The sequence below is a fragment of the Erythrolamprus reginae genome, unplaced genomic scaffold (genome assembly GCF_031021105.1).
Source record: "Erythrolamprus reginae isolate rEryReg1 unplaced genomic scaffold, rEryReg1.hap1 H_39, whole genome shotgun sequence".
NCBI lineage: Eukaryota > Metazoa > Chordata > Lepidosauria > Squamata > Dipsadidae > Erythrolamprus > Erythrolamprus reginae.
The window spans coordinates 298,713-321,289 of NW_027248494.1; the positions used below are offsets into that span (position 1 = coordinate 298,713).

Sequence of the window (22,577 nt, forward strand, 5' to 3'; positions counted from 1 at the left end):
ATAGTGATAATACTCCTCAGTGCTGGTTCCTGCCACTGATCAGCACTCTGATGTCCTGTCTCTTTACCTCGATTGATGTTATCTTGGGTTCTTCTTTTCCTGTGGCAATCTCGGTTCTCATTGGTTGTCCTGGTTGCCCTCCCGGAATTGTCAATCTTGCTGGGCAACATTTCCAGGCCCCCGCGCCTTCCACAGCCCCGTACGGCCTCTGAACCTTCTCTGGACCGCCTCCACTCAATTCTAAAACAGCTCCTCATGGCCTCCTCCTCCTCCTCTGCATTGGCTCTCCACTCCATGGCAACAGATGGTCTGGACTCTCACATCGGTCCGGCAGTGCCTCCGATGCCAGCCATCCCCACCATTTGGCGCCCTGGCGTCCCACAATTGTCTGTTCCAGTGGGTTATTCCAGTAGGACAGAGCTGGTACAGCTGTCTCAGGTTAGTCTCGTTTCCCGGTCCAAGGCAGCACGCAGGTGGCAGGCAGCAAGGTCTCTTAGCTTCCTCCTGCTGCTCCACTGGAACTGGAAGCTTGGAAGAACAGCTAGCACTTTTTCAGAATATTAAGCCATTATTTGCCAACAAGCCTCTAATTATTGTAGTCAATAAATGTGATGTGAAAAGGATTTCTGAACTTTTACAAGAGAATCAGAAAATATTTGCTGAATTAGAAGCTGAAGGACTTCCTGTGACGAGACAAGCTTTGATAGAAGAAGGTGTTATTTGGGTTAAAACTGAAGCTTATGACAGATTGCTGGTCCATCGTGTTGACACCAAAATGAAAGGAAACAAACAGGCTACATTTAGCTCTTCCAACAAAAAGGGACAACAAGGAAAGGCCCCTTTTATTCTGGAAGGAGCCTTGATGCGGAAGAAGCACATGGAATTAATATACTAAAAAGATTCTTTAAAATTCTAACTTTAAAACATTTATTTGAATTCATTCAATAAATCATGCTAAAGATATTCATTGGTCAGAGGAAAGATCTAATGTCGCCAGGCCTGGCGGCAAATATGTGTTTTTAAACTTTTTCGGAAGGCAAGGAGGGATGGGCAGTGTGACTCTCCAGCGGGAGCTGATTCCAGAGGGCCCCCAAAGAGAAGGCTCTTCCCTCAGGCCCGCCAGCCAGCATTGTTTGGTCAATGGGACCCTAAGGTGGACTGGACACTGGGATTCATGTGGCAGAAGGCGGTCTCGGAGATAATCTGGTCCTATGCGATGTAGGGCTTTATAGGTCATAACCAACACTTTGAATTGTGTCCGGAAACCGATCAGCAGCCAATGCAGTCTGTGGAGTGATGACGAAATAAGGGGATACCTTGGAAGGCCCATATCCGCTCACGCGGCTGCATTTTGGATGATCTGAAGTTTACGAACACTCTTCAAAGGTAACCCCATGTAGAGAGCACTGCAATAGTCGAACCTCGAGGTGATAAGGGCATGTGTGACCGTGAGCAAAGACTCCCTGTCCAAATAGGGCCGCAACTGATGCACCAGGCAAACCTGGGCAAACGCCCCCCTCACCACAGCTGAAAGATGGTGTTCTAAAGTCAGCTTTGGATCAAGGAGCCCAAGTTGTGGACCCTGTCTGAGGGGATTAATAATTCTCCCCCGCGATAATGGACGGACAGATTGACTCGTCCTTGGGAGGCAGTACCCACAGCCACTCCGTCTTGTCTGGATTGAGCTTGAGCCTGTTGGCACCCATCCAGACCCTGACAACCTCCAGGCACCAGCACATCACTTCCACTGCTTCACTGAATGGACACTCAGTGGCCACTCAGTGAAGTATGTACAGCTGAGTATCACAGCGTACTGGTGTTAACTCATCCCATGCCCTTGGAAGATCTCACCCAGCGGTTTCATGTAGATATTAAACAGCAGATGGGAGAGGACTGACCCCTGAGGAACCTTACAAGGTAGGCAAATGGGGGTCAACCTCTGACCCCCCTGCTAACAGTGACTGTGACCGACAAGAGAGGTAGGAGGAGAACCACCATAGAACGGTACCTTTCACTCCTAGCCCCACCAGTCGGCGTGGAAGGATATCATGATCGATGGTATGGAAAGCCTCTGAGAGGTCAAGAAGCACCCGGACAGAGGATAAACCCCTGTCCTAGGCCTGCTAGAGATCATCCATCAGTGCGGCCAAAACAGTTTCTGTGCTGTAGCTGGGTCTGAATCCTGACTGCCGAGGGCCTAGTATTTCAGTATTTGCTTATAAGAATTATATGTGCTGGTGTTTAGGTCTCTGCCTAAAGACAGGATTAAATAATACACAGGTATGTGTGTGCTTACTAATATTTGCATTTTATGTTGTCTATCTAGTTGTGTTTTATAATGCTTGCATGACATTAGGGAAAAGCAAGCAAGTAAGAATTCTTCATACTTTTATTGAATAAATGAAAAATTTTACTCTCGCTTTAGGTTGGCATCCCAAAGGGCTTCTGGTTGCTCATCTACATGAGCACAAATCTGCAGTGAACCGTATTAGAGTCTCTGATGAACATTCAATTTTTGCTACATGCTCAAATGATGGAACAGTGAAAATTTGGGACAGTCATAAAATGGAAGGCAAAACAACCACCACTAGGTAATTTATAATATTTAGAGATACAGATTTAATTCTAGGAGTATCTACCATATAGCTTATGTAATTAAAAAGCATACAAAAAGAAATAGAAAATATAGTTCGGGATCAGCAGGGAGAGGCATGCTTACAGTATTTTTAAAAAACCATTTTTTAAATATGTGGGACTATGTTAATTTTTTAATATTATGATCCTGTACATAGTCCTGCTTCATTAGGTCAATTTGAGATATTGCACATTATACCAGTGATTTTCAACCTTTTTTGAGCCGCGGCACATTTTTTACATTTACAAAATCCTGGGGCACACCACCAACCAAAATGACACAAATGTAATAAATAATTAATTAAATAAATACATACATACATACATACATACATACATACATACATACATACATAACCCCCTCATATATACAATCCCATGTAACATCCCCTTATAAATACAGTCAATCATCAATCATCCCTCCTCAAATTTATACCACTGTCTCATTTCTGGGTACTTCTCCTGTCTTTCCCCCTTTTCTCTCTCATGTTTCTCATTTCCCTCTCTTCTTCCCTTTTTCCCTCATTCCTTCTCCCTCTCACTTCTCCTCTTTTTCCATCCCTGTCTCTCTCCCCCCTTTATGCGTGTGTGTGTATACGCACTTGAACCATTTCCAAAACCAGTTGAGGGCTGGGGTTTTTTTCTCTTTTATTCTTTTCAAAAACAGGTGTGGGCTGGGTTTTTTTTAAATTATTTGGGTGCTTTTTACAATATGCTTCAAGAATCACCTCTCTCTCTTTTGTTTCTCTCTCCTCTCATTCTCTGCCTCAATCATTTTATCATTTCTCCTTTTTTCTCCCCTTTTTGTTCTCATTTCTCTCTCTCTCCTTTCCTCTCCCTATCTGTCTCTCTTGCTTTCTCTCTCTTGCTATCTCTCTTTTTCTCTCTTGCTTTCCTTCTCTCTCTCTCATTCTCTCTCTTATTTTCTTTCTCTCTCTCTCTCTTGTTCTCTCTCTCTCTCATGCTTTCTCTCTCTTGTTCTCTCTCTCTCTCTGTGGCTCTCTCTCTCTCGTTCTTTCTCTTCCTTTCTTCTCTGTGGAGGCCGGCAAAGGTTTTCCTTAATTTGAATGTTCTGAGCAAGCTGGCAGGGGGATGGGAAGCAGCCCCTTTACTGACAGCCCGGGACGGGACTGTGAGAGAGGTGGGCGTTCCCACGCGCTCGGAGCGGCTAGCTGACGGATCGCCAGCGCCGCTGCAGCCACCAGGAGGAAATGGGGGAGCTGCCTTTCTGGCGGCAGTCCAAAGTGGCGGGATTAGTCATCTGTTGTCCTCCTGATGCTGCTGACCTGGTGCCAGGGACAAAACGCCCACCCACTCCTGAGGGAAAAGACGGACTGATTGGGATGGGAATTAGCATCTCTCCCGCCACGTTAAGTAGGCAAAGCAAGGCAGAAACTCGCTGGACGCGGAGCCCAAAAAAAGCGCCTCAGGAAGGCAGAAGCGAAGCGCCCCCACCGCCTGCTCGCTTTCCAACGCTGCGCCCGTTGCGCCGGGCTCTTTGCCTGAATCTGCCTCCTTTCTGAGGCTCAAGCGAGCCTCCTTCGCCGGCAGCCGGGGGGGGTCGGCTTCGCCCCCTGCCCAGCCGAAAGTGTGTGTGTGAGGGGGGAGAGGTTGCTTCTGCAACGGCATGGTCAGAGAGAAGGGGGATAGCAAGGCGGCGGCATTCTTCTGCCTGGCCTGGGCGCTCTGCTTGGTTTTCCCGGGCTTCCCGCAGCATGTAGGTGGCCGAGAAGACCGAGCGGGACTGTGAGAGGGGTGGGCGTTCCCACAGCGCTCGGAGCGGCTAGCGGATGGATCGCCAGCGCCGCTGCAGACACAGCTGTGGGAGGAGCCGCGCCCCAAGAAAGCCGGAGAGAAGGACGGATCGGGCGGGCGGGGACAGCCACAAGTGGAAGCCTCAGCTCTGGAGCTCCCACTTGCAGAAGCCGCCCCTCCCCCGGCTATTGCCCGCTGCTATTAGTGAGGAGAAGCCATGCGCGCGAGGGGGCCGACTTTCAAAACAACCTTTGCTGGCCTCCGCCTCGCGGCACACCTGACCATGTCTCGCGGCACACTAGTGTGCCGCGGCACACCGGTTGGGAAACACTGCATTATACATTATATATAATTACTTAATTATAGAAATGAAATTTAAATACTGGTTTATTCATGAAGACTTTATGCCCCTTCAGTTCAGTTTTAAGTGGCTTACAAACAAGGAAATATAGCAATGCAATGCAAAAATACAATAATTTTAAATAAGTATGAAAGAATAGTGAGCTTAATGATATAATAAACATTAATATTAGTACATCTGTTCATTCCAATTACAATAATAGCTGCCTCAGTGCTCTGATGCTTTTTGGAACATTCCTGTATTTAAAGCTTATATTAATAGCGAAGACATAAATGTCATTAGAATGGAATTTCTGCAAAAAAAAGGGCTCATCTCTGAATCCCCTCTGGTCACAAGCACCATATCATTATATGTAGTGTTCACTTAATGATTAGTAGCTTAGAAACCATTCTAAGTTATAATAAACCTTCCAAAAGCTGCTTACGACCCAGATTCCAAGTTGTGGTGCCTAGTCATGTGAATGCATTTTGGGCACTTGGCAACTAGCTTACATATACTGCTATTTGTGGCACCCTGTGGTCTCATCACAGTTTATGAGTTTTCTAATAGGAACCAACATTTGCTTCCAATTTTTGACCAAAAAAAAAGTCCATTGTGAGCAATGGTTTTACTTAAAACTGCTTTGTTTATTTAACAACCACTTTGCTTAATGACCTCCATTTAAAATGTCATAAAATCAGGTCAAGTAGACAAGATCTACTTAAAAACCAGCATAAGTTAACAATCATAATTCCATGCTCAATTACAGTCATGTCAAGAACTACCCTATTTCCTCAAAATAAGACATCACCTGAAAATTAGACCAATTGTGCTTTTGACTGTATGGCAATAAGACCAGGTACTTATTTCAGGGTTCAAAAAGTATAAGACAGGGTCTTTTATTTTGGGGGAAACATGGTACTTGAATATCCTTTAAGGGTTGACTTTTTTCCTATATCTTGAATGCCCATATAGAACTCTGGAAACCCTTATGCTTAGAGTTACACACACATTGGCTCTCATGAGATTTCACCCTGATGGTACAATTAATTCACAGATGATTTCATAGAGACCTCAGTGTAAACATCTAGGCCATGCATGCAAATACCTATGTTTAAACAATAACACATAATAATATTATAAGCAGTAGGACCTCTTGCTATTGCTTGCACTTTGAGCATTTTAGGTTTTGTAATACCTGAACAGAGATAGTATTATTTTCTTTGATTGTTTGATATCAGTCTTACTATTAATTGCCTAGGATAAAATTCTTGATTAAATCATGCATATAATATAAATTCGTAGAAATCCATTATATTTCACTTATCATTCAGTTTGTTTAAGAAAATATTGAAAACAATCAAAAGGCTCAGTATTAAACAACCTGTCCAAAAGGTTCTTCCTCCTGAGGGAGAATGTTCTTTTCTCAGCTGTCACAACTACCTCAATGTTTGTGAGAAGTGCTGCAAAAATATGTAAAATATGCTATTTTTTTCTTTAGAGCTGTGCCCAGCAGATGTATGTAGTTTTGTTTCAAACCTTTGAAGTCAGCTTTTCTTTTAAAGGAGCATTAGGCTAGGGTTCCCAAACTTTTTACTACCACACTATGGGCGTGACTGGGGTGGTGGCTTAAAGGTCATGTCTTTTACTTAAATTTGATTGCATGTAGCAGCATTAAGTTGCTTCTCTAGGTGAGAGTCGCAGAAGCAAGGAGACAAGCCTCGGTGAAGCAAGAGAAGAAAAAGACTGTGATGTCAGCCACTCTCTGCCGGAACAGTGCCAGGGCTCCCCCTTTCATTGTACGACCCTGTGCGCCTCATCTTCCCTACGGCTGTCACTTTTGGAAGCGCAAAGCTGCCAGGGAGCCTGCGAGGTCTGGACCTCATGTGCCCCCCCCGGCACCTTCGTGGGGACCCCTTCCAAAGTCCATGTCCTCCTCCTCACATAAAGCAACCTAGCTTGCCAACTACTCCTCCTGCTTCTGCTACCACTGCCAAGAGGGGTGGCGGCCAAGCTAGTCACCATGCTTTTTGCCTTCTTTTCAGCCAAAAAGCTGTCTGACATTTTGGGGAGAAGAATTGCTTCTGAGCACTCTCCCTCCTGGTGGAACTTACTGAGCTGATTCTTCCCTGCTCCTTTCCGTCTCCACCAATGGCTGCCTGTTTCTCAAGCTTCCCCCCCACCTTGGCAGTTGTGCTCTCCCCCTTTTCGCACCCAAACTTTCAAATTATATTCGCAGCTTCCAAGCTTTGGGTGGCTCCCACCATGGAGCCCCCGGGCAACTAAATTTCAGATTGGGGCATGGATGGATCAGAAAAGGGCAGGGAAGAATTCACTCAGCAAGTTGTGTTTGGCATCAATCCTTCTCCCCAGCTATCCTCCCAGTGCGGACGGATGCAGGAGCTGGACTATGCAGGCTCTCTGGTAGCTTTGCAATGCTGGCAGCTTCGGGGACTCCTTCCCTCAGTGGAAAATGAAACAGAGGTAAGAAAATAAATTTACCTCTAGGTGGCTGTCTCCTGAAAACGCTTTTCTTCCTGGGTTTTCGAAATGACACGTGCGGAGGGCAGACGGCTTCTGCTCCTGGCTGGGGAAAAAAATTTACCCATGAGAAAAAAGCCCCAGCCAAAACAAAATGGTGATGCCTAAGCAGTTCCAGAAACTTGATTTCTGCGCATGCTCAGTAGAAGAAAAAAAATCCCCCCCAAATAAAAAAATATTTTAAAAAATTTGGGAAAAAATGGTGGCCTCCTCAAGGACTGGCACTGGGCTGGTGATGTCATCAACAGGCTGCTACCGGTGTGCCAGACCTTCCCAGTAGGAAGCCATTACTGAGTAGCACCAACCATTACAGCAAGAAGTAGTATTCAGTTATGGTGGTACCTGTTGCTCTGATTTAATATAAGCAATTATCTTTTTACTTTACATGCTTCTCTCTTAAATCAATTAAAAATTTAAACCCATTAATCCTCAGTTTCCAGGCAAGGTTGCCCTAATCTCTGTCAAAGAACTATTATGTACACATAAATTAGATACATGTTCCAATTTGTTGGTTTTCTTGCCTGGAAATTCTGGGAATAATAGCTTTGTGATGAAAATAATGATCTCTTAACCCAGAGCCTCATTATCCTCACAGAAAGGCATATTTCCAGAATTTTATGCCAGACGTCATAATTAATGAAATGTATGTAGCTTACCATGTTCTTATTTTATCTATGTAGCATGGAGCATGATGAATTTTATTGTAATTTTGAATTTTTTTCTGTGACTTATAACAGATCAATTTTAACATATTCTCGGATTGGGGGACGTGTGACAACGCTTACTTTTTGCCAGGGTTCTCACTATTTGGCTATAGCTTCAGATAACGGGTCCATCCAACTTTTTGGGATTGAAGCTTCAAAACTCCCCAAATCACCCAAGATTCATCCAATACAAAACAGGTATGTGTAGTACAATTTTCATTTGTTTCCTATTGATTATCTGTTATGCTTATTCATTGCAAATATAAAGTTAGCAGTAAGGATACAAGACAAATTATCATATTCCTCCCGATGTTGTAGAATAGATCTGTGGGTTTCATTACTCAGCATATTTCAGCAAGAACTGTAGAGCTAACATTTTTAGCAGGGTGTCTAGATTGGGGGAAATTTATAATAGGATTCTTGGGAGATATGGGATTAACTATAATAAGATTTTTCAGGGGAAAGGCCTGCTAAGACCTGGTGGGAAGCTAAAAAGCATGCAGGGGCCTGATTGGGCAGATAAAGCAGGCCCAAAGGCTGTGGGGACCTCAGAGAGTGGGAAGCAGCATGGGGTGTCTCAGGACATGTGGGGAGGCCTTGGGAAGCCCAAAGCAAGCAGGCTTGGCCCAGCACTAGGCCTCCCTCATTCCCAAGGTATCTTGTGCTCCACTTAATGATTCACACATATATTTAACAACTGCATTAGATAAAATGGGGTGTGGAAGTCATTAGGAAATGTTGTCTTGCTTAACAGTCATCACAATTTGTGGCTAAATTGGAAAGGCTTCAAGGGTCAAAGACTAGCTGTATAAATAAAAGCTGTTGAAAATATTTTTCAAGGGTGTAAGCCCTGATAAACTTTGGTGAATAGTGTTTAGTTCTTTTCATTTTATCTAGGTTTTTAGATCAAAAAGATGATGGCTGTGTAGTAGACATGCATCATTTCAATTCAGGAGCCCAGTCTGTGCTGGCATATGCCACTGTGAATGGTTCCTTAGTGGGATGGGATCTGAGGTCCTGTAATAATGCCTGGACATTAAAGCATGATTTACGCTTGGGACTTATAACCTCGTTTGCTGTTGATATACATCAGTGCTGGCTCTGCATTGGTAAGTGTTGTTTCCTTTTATTTTATATTATATTTATTATAATAAATATAAAATATATTTATTTTATATTATTTATTAATTAATATGTAAATAAAATTGCCCTTTTCCACATGTACTGAGTGCAGATGCTAATCCATACATATTGGCCAATTTAGATTTGTTCCTGGGTAATTGAATTGAACTGGGTTCAACTACCACTATTTCTTGTGCAACAAATAATGTTACAAGAGCAATTTAAATATACAGTACTCACATTTAAACTGGTTAAACATAGTTAAACTGGTCATTTAATAACAGTCCAGAGTTACGACAGTCTTGGAAAAAATTATTTATAGCCTGTAAAGTATTCAAGGTATCATAAAATGTCCACACGCACACACCATAATCTCATAATTCAATTTTGAGTAATTTTCAGCCAGTTTACGATTACAAATTATAATTGTTGATTTTAATTCTTACCATTTTTTACCATTTACCAGAGTTTTTGCTTTTCTCCAGCAAAGAAAAATATTGATCTGGACTTACAACCATCTATTCTCCATAGAGAGTGGAGCTAACCTCCAGGAATGGGATGACACCATCCCTTCAGCCAATGAGGACTGAGTTTGTCAAATTGTAATTCTGCCTCCTTCTGCCTTAATTTCTCCTCTTTGACTCAGTCCTTGGCTTGAACAGGACGTGTGTTTTTCTCACTCCCATTCTTTGAGGTTTCCTTTCCAACAGTCATCGAGTTTTAAAATGTGAGTTCTCCCTAATTGATTGATTTGACATCGGAGTTGCTTGGTCAAGCAAGGTGGGGGCTTCACCTCTCTCTGCTGGCCAAGCCTTGAGTCGAGGGCCATTGCATTCCAAGGGGAGTTTTCCCTTCATTTTGGTCTGGGGAGTTTTTCTCCACCTTTCATTGTCCAGTTCTGATTGAGGCATTGCAGTCTGCTCCTGACAGCATTCTCATCGCTGTCACATTTTGCCGATTTTCACTGGAGCTGTTGTGCTCATATAACCAATCGCCAGAATAGCTTTTGCACTCTGTTACTGCTTGGCCAGGTGGTGATGGCACAAACTGATGCCTGACCTCGCAAAACATTTCCAGCTGCCTTCTGTTGACGCCCCAGTTTTGGTGTTATATTCTTTCACACACCTGCTGGGTGAATCCGATGAGCTGTTGCGGCTGGAGGACTGGAGAACAGAGCAGGTGGCTACTGTCCAAACCTCCACCACTGTCCTCTTCTTGTGCACATTGTTGAGGTGGTTGCAACAACTCTAGGAGCACCTCCCCGTTTCTGACCTGAGGGTCAGCCAGGACCTCAACAAATGTCTGGCTGCAGCCCAGTTCATATCTGATGCCACACTTCAATTGGCCTGCTTTACTACCAGAGCTATGGGGTCCTCTATCGTGGCCAGGAGGATTGCATTGGCTGTGCAGTTGTCTGCGGACACATGCCATAAGTGTCACCTGGCATCTTAAGGGGTCAACAATTGTTTTGGGAAGCCTTAGACCCGATTTTAATCAAATCGTAGGACAAACAGAAGGTATGTAAGAGTTCCTTTTTTTTTCTTTGAGTTCCCTCACTTGTAAGAATTCCTTTTGTTCCTCCCCCTACAACAGGTGTTCCTTTTGGGTCTCAGACCAAGGTTCTGGGTAGGGGACATTCCAGGACCAGTATGGGTCCAGACAATGACAGGGTTAGGACATGGGTGGTATAGACAGACAATTCAGTCAGCCTTTTTGAGGCACAGGAGGTTGCCCCTTCCATCGTACTAAGAGATCCCTTACTCGATCCTCTCTTTGCGGGCTGCCTCGCTGTCTTCACTAATCGATGGGAGGACATTACTTCTGATACATGGGTTAGGGAGACTGTCTGATCTGGGTCTTGTCTCCCTAGAATTCCTCTCCACCCACCCACCTCAGAGGTTTTCAGTTGATGCCCTGTATCTTCCAACCCTGGCAAACAGGTGCTCATGTATGCTGACACCCAACACCTGTTGAATATTCAAGCCATTCTGCAGATGCCTGAGGACCAGCAGGAGCAGGGATTTTATTCCATCTTGTTGATGGTCCCAATTCTTGATTTGAAGCATCTAAATTACTATATTATATATAAGAGATTGCACATGCTTCATTCAATCTTAAGTGGCATGTGGAGGTGGATTCTCCATGCTGATGACTGATACAGTAGTCACATGGGCTTAGCTCGTTGTCCTAACCAATCAGTACCGAGCAGGTCAAGTCTTTAAAAACATTGCTGGAACCGTCCCTTTCCCAGATTTCACTTGATCCTTCTGCTAGCAGGACACTTGAGGTGCTGCAAAGTCCCTGAGGGGAGCGATGTCTCAGAGGGACTTAAAGCAACCCAGCCAAAGGGGGGGGGGGGGTCACTCACGAACGCCAATCCTAGAAAGAAGACTTGGACACATTTCTCTCTGGGTGATGTGACACAGTATTGAGCTGTGCACCTCCTTTTATTTGGGAGCATATGCAAATGGGAATGATTACATGTACATGTCAACTGATATGCAAACATCTAATAACATAACTCTAAAACATGACACAACTTTCAAGTCCTTCCTATCTCCATATGTCTCTAACCAATTTCCTTGAATAGTTTCCTTTGAGCAAATGTTTCTCACAAATAATTTCCTTGAGCAAATGTCCTTTCAAGTAATGTCCTTTCATGTGGCTATCTTCCTTGAACCATTTGTCTTTATCACAGCCAATATCTGATTACCATGGGCAAATGTCCTTTCATCACAGTCTCATCCTGTTGTCTTCAAGCAATATATATTGCATAGCTTTCATCTTTGAGTGATGCATTCTTGTTATCAGGGGGATGTTGTTGAACCGTTTTATGGCCAGCTATTTCCTTTAGTAGATTTCCACCAGAAGTGCAAACTATGTGAAATACGTGTAGTCCTGTCCTAGCTATAATGGAATAAAAAATGAGCAAGGCATATAATCCTGTCCTGGTTATAATGGAATCAAAAGTGAGCAAGGCATATTATGCTAGAAGTACAGATATAATATTATCCTATCCTAACATTCATGCTCTATCGGACGGCTACAGTCCCAATTCTTGATTTGAAGCATCTAAATTACTATATTATATATAAGAGATTGCACATGCTTCATTCAATCTTAAGTGGCATGTGGAGGTGGATTCTCCATGCTGATGACGGATACAGTAGTCATGTGGGCTTAGCTCGTTGTCCCAACCAATCAGGAACGAGCAGGTCAAGTTTTTAAAAACATTGCTGAATCCGTCCCTTTCCCAGATTTCACTTGGTCCTTCTGCTAGCAGGACACTTTGTTGGCTTCTCTCAATAAGGCCTTTTCAAATCCTTTCCCTCGTGCTTCGTTTTCTGTTCTTTTCCTTGCTTTCAGTCCACCAGGTAGCTCTTTTCCAGCATCGGAATCTATAATACCACCAAAAAACCTGATAAATTTCTCTGTTTACTTTGAATCATTTCTCCTCTGTAATACTCCTTCCTGGGCGGGAACAATTCCGTGGAGCTCCGAAGTTAGCCTTAATAGCGATTGCAGCAACAAACAAGTTTACAGCTTTTCCACATTGCAAAATCAGCTGGCAACCCACTTACTGTGCCTGGCTGCGTTTCGTGCTGCCTTTGCTGCAAGTTCCCACTATTGGCGTTGCACCGAAGTTTAAACCAGCACTGAGTTCTAGACACCTCAGGTTTCCGTTGCCTATGTTGCAAGGCGGTTAACCCCTTATTTAGTTAGTCATTTGGGCGATTCTGGTCCTATCACGCCTAAACTTAAAATCCTCCAGCGCTAACAGTACAATGGTAGACCATCCAGTGCAAGCCCTACACAGCCTGAGCAAGCCACAGTTCTTTTGGCACCACACTCGCCATCCTAGGCCGCTCTCAGTGGGATTTTATGATTTATATCTCAATCTATTATTTTTCAAGTACAAGAGCTATTTAGCTCTTAGGAGCCTAGGACTCCTATACTTTCTAACCATCTTTTCCCTGGAGAGTCTCTGGGGGAATAGGAGGTGCAGAAGCCTCTTGGGCCCAAGGCTGGGGCTATTGGTCTTTAGGTCTACCACACTGGAACTTATTAATTAAGCTCCATGGCATCCAAGAACTCCAAACAAAATCCCACAGGAAGAAAGTGCACTCAAAAAACCATTGGACCTTCTGAGGAGGAATCTGATCCTTCCTCTGTAGGTCAAACTTCCTCTGGGGCCAAAAGGGATAAAACCTCTTCCCATCCTACTAGGTCTGAGAAAAGGAGGGATAAAGCTCTTCAAAAATTGTGTCAAATCAGCAAAGAGATTAAGGGTACAGACACAGGAACCATCCCCTGATAACACAACTATCTCTGAACAACCTAGAGCAGGGAAATCTAATTTGACCTTAGATGAACCCAACCTAGTCAGAATCCAACCTGATCTTTGGGGTTCAGGGGCTGAACGACAGGGGGAGATGCAGGTTCCCTTAACAGTTTCAGACTCAGCTCAGGAACCAAGATCTGAACCACAACCATCTCAATCCTTTCCGCAGGTGTCCCCTAAGTTTCAGGCCAAGATAGTGGCTGCTCTATCTCAAGCAATGGAGGCCAGACTACAATCTTGTTGGATCAGAAAATCTTACCAGCAGAGTACTCAGTTCGCTAGAACTGAAGTAAGGCTTTCCGGAGGTCAATGGATATTAAAGCACAAGCATACATATTAAAATGAACCAAACTTTTATTATAAAAAGTAGAAAAAATAAATTTAGCCTGGAGCGGCTGAAAATACGTCTACATCTCTAAAAGACAAAGACTAGATAAAAATGTCTGCTTCTTCTCTTCCTGCAAGAAGGAGGAAGTGAGCAAAGCACTGTTACATCATAGAGAGGGAGGAGCTACATTAATAAACAGAGTTAACTATCTAACTACTGGATGTTTCTTAATGTCTTTGGAGGCTGTCAATCCTCAGCGTGACACCCCTTCTTTGGCAGTCATCAGAGACATAAGGGACATCAAGACATCAAGGCATCAATTCACTTAAGGCACATTTTGTTGGAGAGGTATTCATGTTGATCAACTGGCAACGGCTTATTCAGCAAGTCAGCGATCTGCTCAGTAGTAGGTACATACTGGATTTTCACGAATCCTGCTTTCACACTCTCTCTGGCAAGGTTCGACAAACCCAGGCGCCTGGTCGCCAGTGGCGCCTAGAAAATGTTGTCTGGCGCCTAGAAGGGCGCTGCGGTGCCTCTGACCTCTCCGCTCCTGCCCGATGCCGCGGTTTCTGGCGCTCTCCTGCTGGGTCCCAAAGAAGGCAGGCAGGAAGGAGACCTCCATTCTTCGCGCCTTTTTCCCGCCTTCCTTCTTTGGGGCCCAGCAGGAGAGCGCCAGAAACCGCGGCATCGAGCAGGAACCGGGAGGTCGGAGGCACCGGCACGGCAGCGCCCGCCCAGCTGAAGGTTCCCTGTCGTCATCGGCAAGTGTCCTTTGGTTGCCCGGCGGGAGGGCACTGGCGGTGGGAGCGGGGGGGGGGGCCGCGGCTGCAGCGGCACAGGCAGTCGCGGGGAGATGGCGGGGGGAGGGGGGGCGGCTAAAGCGGCCCCGGGCACCGTTCCCTGTACGCTTTTCCAGGGGCGCGCAGGGAGCCGCGGCCACCCGCCCGCCTACCGGATTTCCCTCCGCGCGGCTGGGGAGGTGGATTCGCCGCCCCCGCCAGCCCGATCTCCCTCCAGTGGCTGGTGACGTAGTTCTACCGCCCTCGCCAGCCTGATCTCCCTCCGTGGGGGGGTGGGGGGCGACGAACCGACGACCGGGGGCTGTCCGTCCGTGTTGGGTGGTGCAGGGCAGGCACAGGCAGCCCCAGGGGAGAACAAGGGAGGGAGAGAAAGGAAAGAGAGAGTAAGGGAGGGAGAGAAAATTGAATGAAGGAGGGAGAGAAAGAAAGAGTAAGAAGCAGAAAGGATAGAGAAAAAGGAAGAGAAAGGGAGGGAGAGAAAGGAAAGAGAGAGAAAGGGAGAGAAAGGGAGGGAGAGAAAATTGAATGAAGGAGGGAGAGAAAGAAAGAGTAAGAAGTAGAAAGGATAGAGAAAAAGGAAGAGAAAGGGAGGGGGAGAAAGGAAAGAGGGAGGAAGGGGGAGAGAAAGAAGATATGAAGGAGGGAGAAAAAGAAAGAGAGATAGGAAGGAAAGAGGGAGAGAAAGGAATGAGAGAGAAAGGGAGGGAGAGAAAGGGAATGAAAGAGGGAGAAGGGGTGAGAGATAGAAAGGATAGACAGAAAGGGAGAGAAAGGAAAGAGAGAAAGGGAGGGAGAGGAAGGAAAGAGATGAGAGAGGAAGGAGGAGACAGAGGGGGTGAAAGCGATGTCAGGTGGAGACTCGGCAAAAAACCAAGTTTGCTTAAAAAAAATTCTGGCTCCTAAATTTTTTGGCTGGCTCCTAGATTCTGAACAACTTTGTCGACCCCTGCTCTCTGGTATTTCTATACCGGATATTAATGTGCCGTGAACGAGCTCCAACACATTCAGCTTCAGCAATATATGTGACTGAAACATTATCTTCCATGATAACAATTGGTTTCTTTTTTTTTTTATAAAATATTTTTTATTATTTTCAAAGTAAAACGAACAAAGACATACAACATTGAACATTTAAGGAGCTACTATTGCTCCGCTTATCATAGAAGTCTAACTAATACAAAATATAAAAAGCTCTAACTGTTACAAGATCTAAGCAGAAAAGCCACACTTGAAGATTACGTTATCATTAAATTTAATTATAGATTTTTAAAATTAAGATTATTGATTGAGTTTCTTTATATATATATATTTTTTGAACAAAAAATAATAATAATATACTTATATGTATATATATATCAAAAAGCAATAAACAAATTATTAGTAATACAAAAAGAAAATAATATAAACACTTCTGAGTTAGTTATAATATGAACTATATAAACTATATAATTCTATCTTATAATTTTTAAGTAATCATTTATTCTTATATGTTTAATTTTTAATACTATTTTTAACATTCCACCAATCATATACTTTATCCCAAATTTTATAAAATTCTGTTTCAGTTTGATTGTTCAACCTTTTAGTCATCATATCTAGTTCTGCACACTCTATAATTTTTTTAAACACCTCAGAGTCTTTCGGTATCGTCTTTTCTTTCCATTTCTGCGCGAATGTTATTCGTGCCGCCGTCAATATATGTATTATTAAATAGTGAATTTCTTTTTTATACTTTATATTTGAAATACCCAATAGAAAAAATTCAGGAGATTTTTTAATCTTCTCCTTTGTTATTTCATTTATCCAATTCTCTACTTTATTCCAAAATATTTTTGTCTCCGGACAGGTCCACCATGTATGGTAATATGTACCAACTTCTTTTTTGCATTTCCAACAAATGGGCGATACCGAAGGAAACATTTTAGATATTCTATATGGTGGAAGGTGCCATCTATAAAACATCTTAATTTGATTTTCTTTGAAAGAGATTGATTTTGTTATTTTCCAATTATACATCCATATCTTTTCCTAAGTATCTAAATCAATCTCTTTGCCAAAATTTTTGCACCAACTGATCATATTATCTTTCAATATCCAACCTATCGTTCTATGATTTAGTAAATATTTATAAACATTTCCAATTGTCTTTGTTTGATTTTGGAATAATAATTTGCCCAGTACATTATTTTCTTTTTTAAAAATGTAAGTCTTTACGTCTATTTGATATCTAGAACTAATCTGCATATAATGCCACCAATCTAAATCTATACCTAACTCGTATAACTCTTGTTTTGTTCTTAATTTTAATTGATTATTTAACAGATCACTATATTTCCAAATCTTACCGTTTCCTTTAAGATTTGGGTGTACTATGGCTTCGAGGGGTGAAACCCATTCTGGCATTACTAAAAAATGATTTTTCTTTATTTCATTCCACACTTCTATCAATGCCTTTCTAATAACATTATTTTTAAAATATGAGTGGGTTCTTAACTTATCATACCATACAAATGCATGCCACCCGACCATCAAGTCGTGGCCTTCTAGGTTAAGCAATCTTTGATTTTCTAGTGTAAGCCAGTCTTTTATCCATGTCAGAGCCGTGGCATGATAGTATAGTTTCCAATTTGGGAGCCCCAGGCCCCCTCTCTCCTTACGGTCTTCTAATGAATTTTGTTTTATTCTTGATTTTTTACCTTGCCAAATAAATTTTCTTATTATCTTATTCAATTCGGCAAAGAATTTCGCTCCTGGATTTATTGGAATCACTTGAAAAAGGAATAATATTTTTGGAAGGATATTCATTTTAACTGTGGAGATTCTTCCTACGAATGATAATTGTAAATTACTCCATATTTCTAAATCTTTTTTAATCTGACTTAATAATTTAAAATAATTGTCGTTTTTTAAAGATAGAGCTTTGGAGGTCATCCATATCCCTAAGTATTTCACTTTTTTCGTGATCTTCATGTTTGATAAGTCTCCTAAGTCTTTTCTCTGTATTTCAGTCATATTTTTTGTTAGTATCTGTGTCTTTTCCTTATTTATTTTCAATCCTGCGACTTTCCCATATTCTTCAATCACATTTATTAAATTTAGGATAGATTCTGTTGGGTCATCTAAAATAAAGACTACGTTATCTGCAAATGCTTGTGTTTTATAAACTTCTTTTCTGATTTTCAATCCTTTTATTTTCTGATCTGCTCTTATTTTTATCAGCAATACTTCTAAAGTCAAAATAAATAACAATGGTGATATTGGGCAACCTTGTCTTACTCCTCTTTGTATAACTACTTTTTCTGTTTGTTCACTGTTTATTATAATTTTAGCAGTTTGTTCAGAATATATAGCGTCTATTATGTTAAAAAACTTTGTTCCTACTTCCATCTTATTTAATTGTATTTTCATAAAATTCCAGTCCACGTTGTCAAATGCTTTTTGAGCATCTAGAAATACAAGTGCCATTTGCTTTTCAGGGTGCTGTTCATAGTATTCCAAAGTATTAACAATTATTCTTAAATTATTTTTAATTTGTCTTCCTGGTAAAAATCCATTTTGGTCACTATGTATCATGTTGTTTATAATACTTTTAAGTCTATTGGCAAATATTGATATAAAAATTTTATAGTCTACGTTCAACAATGAGATAGGTCTATAATTTTCAATTTTTTCTTTCTTGGTATCAGCCTTATGTATTAAGGTTATTAAAGTTTCTGACCAGGTTTTTGGTAATTTACCTGTTGTCAATATTTGATTATATATCTCAAGCATGTTGGAAAAGAATATTTCTAAATCTAGTTTGTAAAATTCAGCTGGTACAGTATTGCATCTGGACCGGTCGCTTTATTATTTTTTTGATTCTTTATAGATTGTTTTAATTCTATATCTGTAACGGGTCTATTTAATCTTTGCTGTTGGGCTTCCATTAGAACTGGAAGTTTTATTTGTTCCAAATATTTAAAAATTAAATCCTCCCTTATCTCTTCTTTCTTATATAATTGTTTATAGAATTCCGAAGCTATTTCCTTTTTGTCTTCTATTCTATGTTTTATTGTACCTTTTGAATCCATCAGATTTTTTATAATTTTATTTTCTCTCTCTTTTCTAAGTTTATATGCCAGCCATCTTCCAGGTTTATTTGCATATTCAAAATAATCTTGTTTTGCTCTTTTTATCTTTTCTGCAATTGATTCTTGTTCTATTAATCTCAATTTATGTCTTATTAATTCTCTCTGATTTTTTAATTTGTCGTCCTTATCCTCTTTTTGCATTAAAATTTCTAATTTTCTTAATTCTTCTACTAATGTTTCTTGGTATTCTTTCTTTTCTTTATTCTTTTTTGCTATGAATGCTATTGTTAATCCACGTATATATGCTTTAGTTGTGTCCCATAAATTTTGAGGGGTAGTATCTGCATTTTTATTTATTTTTAAGAAAATCTTTAATTCCTTCTCTATCCATTTCTTATATTCAGGATCTTTCATTATAATTCTATTCATTGACCAATTCTTTATTATCCTTTTACCTTTCCAATATATGGATAGAGGGTTATGGTCGGCCCAAGTGTTTGTTTCTATTTCTATTTCACTTATTTGTTCCATTATATGAGTAGGGGCCCATGCCATATCAATTCTAGACCATGTCTTATGTGGATTGGAATAAAAAGTATACTGTTTATCTTTTAAATGCTGCTCTCGCCATACGTCTTTTAATGCCAATTCTGTTCTCATTTTCCAAAATGATGCCGGTAATATTACCTTTTTTTCCTTTTCTTTTCTTTTCCCATTATAATCCATTTGGTCATCTGATATTGCATTAAAGTCTCCTATTATTATCATATTTTCAATTGATAACTCATTAATTTTCTCATGTAGGTCTTTATAGAATTGTTTTTGATTATCATTTGGTGCATAAATTGAGACAATTGTTAAAGGTTTTATTTCTAAATCTAATTGTACTATCAAAATCCTTTCATCACCATCATTATATATTTCTTTGGATTCAATTAAATCATCAATATACCTTGCTACACCTCTTTTCTTTTGATTGGCCAAACTTGTGTATAATTTTCCCAATTTTGAGTTCTTAAGGAGACTTCTTTTTGATTTTTTGATATGGACTTCTTGTAGGATGCTTATCTGGGCTTTTTGTTTCGTAAGTTTAGTTAATACTTGGTTTCTCTTCCTTGGGTTGTTCAATCCATTTACATTAACTGAAAATATTTTCAGATCATGTGTCATCTTTATTTATAGTACCTTTTGGGTTCTTTTGGTTCTCGAAGTCGAGTATCCAAAATTAGATCTTGTGAAATCTGTAGTTGTTTCTGCCTTACCACCAACGCTTCTTCCCCTCCACCACCTGCGGCCCCCATCATTTCGTCGCCAGGCTTCGGTTGAATCTGAATTTGTACGGTACTGTCAAGTCCACTACGTGCCAGAAAGGAGCGTGCTTGTTCTACACTTTCTATTTTCACTCTCGTTGATTGCCATGTTAGGGTCAAACCTTCTGGTATCAGCCATCTGAAGGCAATGCTCTTTCTGATTAGAATACTGGTAAGAAAATAATATTGTCTTCTAGCCTCTCGAACTCTCCTCGGAACTTGTTTCAAAATCGCAATTTCTTTTCCATTACGTTGGAAAGACTCATTTTTTGTGTATCTCAGTATCATATCTTTGACAATTCTTCTTGTGAACTTAATGTGGACTTCTCTAGGTAAATTGTGGCGCCTAACGTATCCAGTCTGAACTCGATAGACTTCGTCGATCTCTTTTACCAGTTCTGTTGGTTCTAACTGCAAAATAGCTCCCATAACTTCTGCCATTTTTGCAGGCAGATCTTCGTCTTTTTCTTCTTCGATGTTTTGAAACCTCAGGCCATGTTGTGCGGAGTGAAGTTCTAGATTGGTTATTGCTATATCAAAGTCTCTGCGGGCAGCGTAGTTACGGTCTTCGTATTCTTCTACTCTCTGTCCCACATCTTGGATTTTTCCTTCTGTCACTTGTATTCTCTTTTCGCTGTCTTGTAATTTTTGTTGAATAACTTTTATATTTCCATCCATTTCGGCAACATTTCCTTTTACTTCAGTTAATTCAGTTCGAAGTTCTGCAATTTCTTTTTTAATTTCGTCTTTCATCTCCTTCATCTCTTGCCTCAGTTCCTGTAAGTAGGTTTCATTTCCTCTTTGTCTGTGTTGCTTTGAGTTTTTGCCTCGGTTTGTAATGCCTTGATATCAGCTAATGCTTCTTGGATAATCTGAAGACCAGGGTCCATCGTAAGCTTGTCTTTTTCTTTCTCTTTGGCTAACATTGTGGGTATGGTCGTTTGTTGTAACGGTGATGAAGTTGGAGAAGTCCTGGGTGTTGAAGTTGGAGCAGGAGTAGTTGGTTGTTTTCGCGTTGTTATTGTAGTCACTGAAGTCACACTCTGTGCCCTGTGGGAACCTTTCATAATCCAAAATTTACTGTTATTTATTTTATGTTAAAAAAATATTTTAATCTGGATCTTATGTATCTTAATAGAAAAATGAGGCAGTAAAAGGGAAAAAGAAAGATTAAATATATTGATTTAATTCAATTAATGCTGTAATTAATTGTTGGGTTTAATTAAAAGGAAAGTAAAAAAGAAAAAGAAAGTAAAGGGGTAAAGGTAGGGAAAGAAAAAAATATTTTGGTGAGTTCCTAAATTCCTTAAATGGGGGTCAGGTAGGGGAAAGGAAGAAACCAATATTCTAGCACATATCTATTTAATAATAAAAAAAAAAGAAAAAGAAAAAATATAAAAGAAAAAAAAGGGGAAGAGAAAAAGAGGAGAAGAAAAAGGGAGAAAAGTAAAAGGAAAGAAAGATACAGAGGATTTCTTCAAAGAAAGGTAAATAGAAAGTAAAAACAATACCTAGAAATAATTTCTTTTAAGAAGACAAAAAAGAGAGAGGAGAAGAAAATATTTTATATTGTTTTAAAAAATATAGAAAAATATATTTAAAATTATTTAAAAAATATACTTATATGTGTAGGAATGTAAAAATAAAATAAAATGAAAAAATAAAATAAAATAAAAATTAATCCAATTAATAAACAGACTTTTTGTTAGAAAAGAAAGATATATCAAAAACTCTAAAGGAAAAAGGGTTCCAAAATTTCTAATGAGTCCCAAAAAAAAACAGTAGGCCTAACTTATGCTCTAATAAAATTATCCAGAGAAAAAGGGAAAAAAGAGAAAAATAGGTCCAAAATCAATGTCCAGAGTAATTTCTAAATTCAAATACCAATGAGATAGTCCAAGTTTCTATATTATATATTTAAAAAGAGAGAGAACAACGAGGAGTAAAAAAAGTAAAAATACAAAATATATCCTTACGCCTCTAAAATCACACAAAAAATAGTCCCAGCAAGTCCAAGGAAAGATTTATAATAGAATAAAGATAATATCAAAAGTTTTAAAAATAGAAAAATAAGATGTATACTCCAAAATTCATTTAAAATATTTATAGCTTCAGAAAAATTCCATTGAAAAAAAAACGTAAATTGAATTAGTTCAGTTCATTAGTTCTACAATGCTCAATTGATTAATATATTTTACTTCATTCACTCCATGATTTCCAAGTCAAACTTTAGTTTTAGAAGAGAAAAAGTTATATTTCAAAATTGTAACAAGAAAAAATATAGGAAGAAAAGGGAAAGTAGACACACCACACTGTAATCTTAAAGTAGCAAAAAAAAAAGTGAAAGTTATACTCAGTTGTAACAAAGGCAAGTAGTTCCGGCTGATCTTCTCCTCCGCGGATGGATATCACTTACAGTTTTCTTCTTTTACTGTATTCACCTTAGGGTTAAAAATCTTCTTTTTCCCAAACTTGTGATGATACCAAGAGAATCTCGTGTGGTGCTGTAAGTCTCCTTTATCTGCTGATCTATTTTTTTGTAGACTTCTTCTTCTATTTTTTGACCTTCCGCTTTCGGCGATCGCTATGGCTGCGACCAGGCAGCCGCCTGGGCGCAGCTCTCCATAT

General features: G+C 40.5%; 1 protein-coding gene across 5 annotated transcripts in view; it reads left to right on the plus strand.

Moving 5' to 3' along the window:
- Positions 1-22,577, plus strand: part of LOC139155650 (phosphoinositide 3-kinase regulatory subunit 4-like) — a 181,471-nt gene that overhangs the window by 122,184 nt on the left and 36,710 nt on the right. For all 5 annotated transcript variants that reach the window (XM_070730859.1, XM_070730863.1, XM_070730862.1 and 2 more), the window contains exons 14-16: positions 2,426-2,591; positions 8,008-8,172; positions 8,872-9,083. In XM_070730859.1, the coding sequence (XP_070586960.1) occupies positions 2,426-2,591; positions 8,008-8,172; positions 8,872-9,083 (543 nt within the window). The remainder of the gene's footprint in view (positions 1-2,425; positions 2,592-8,007; positions 8,173-8,871; positions 9,084-22,577) is intronic.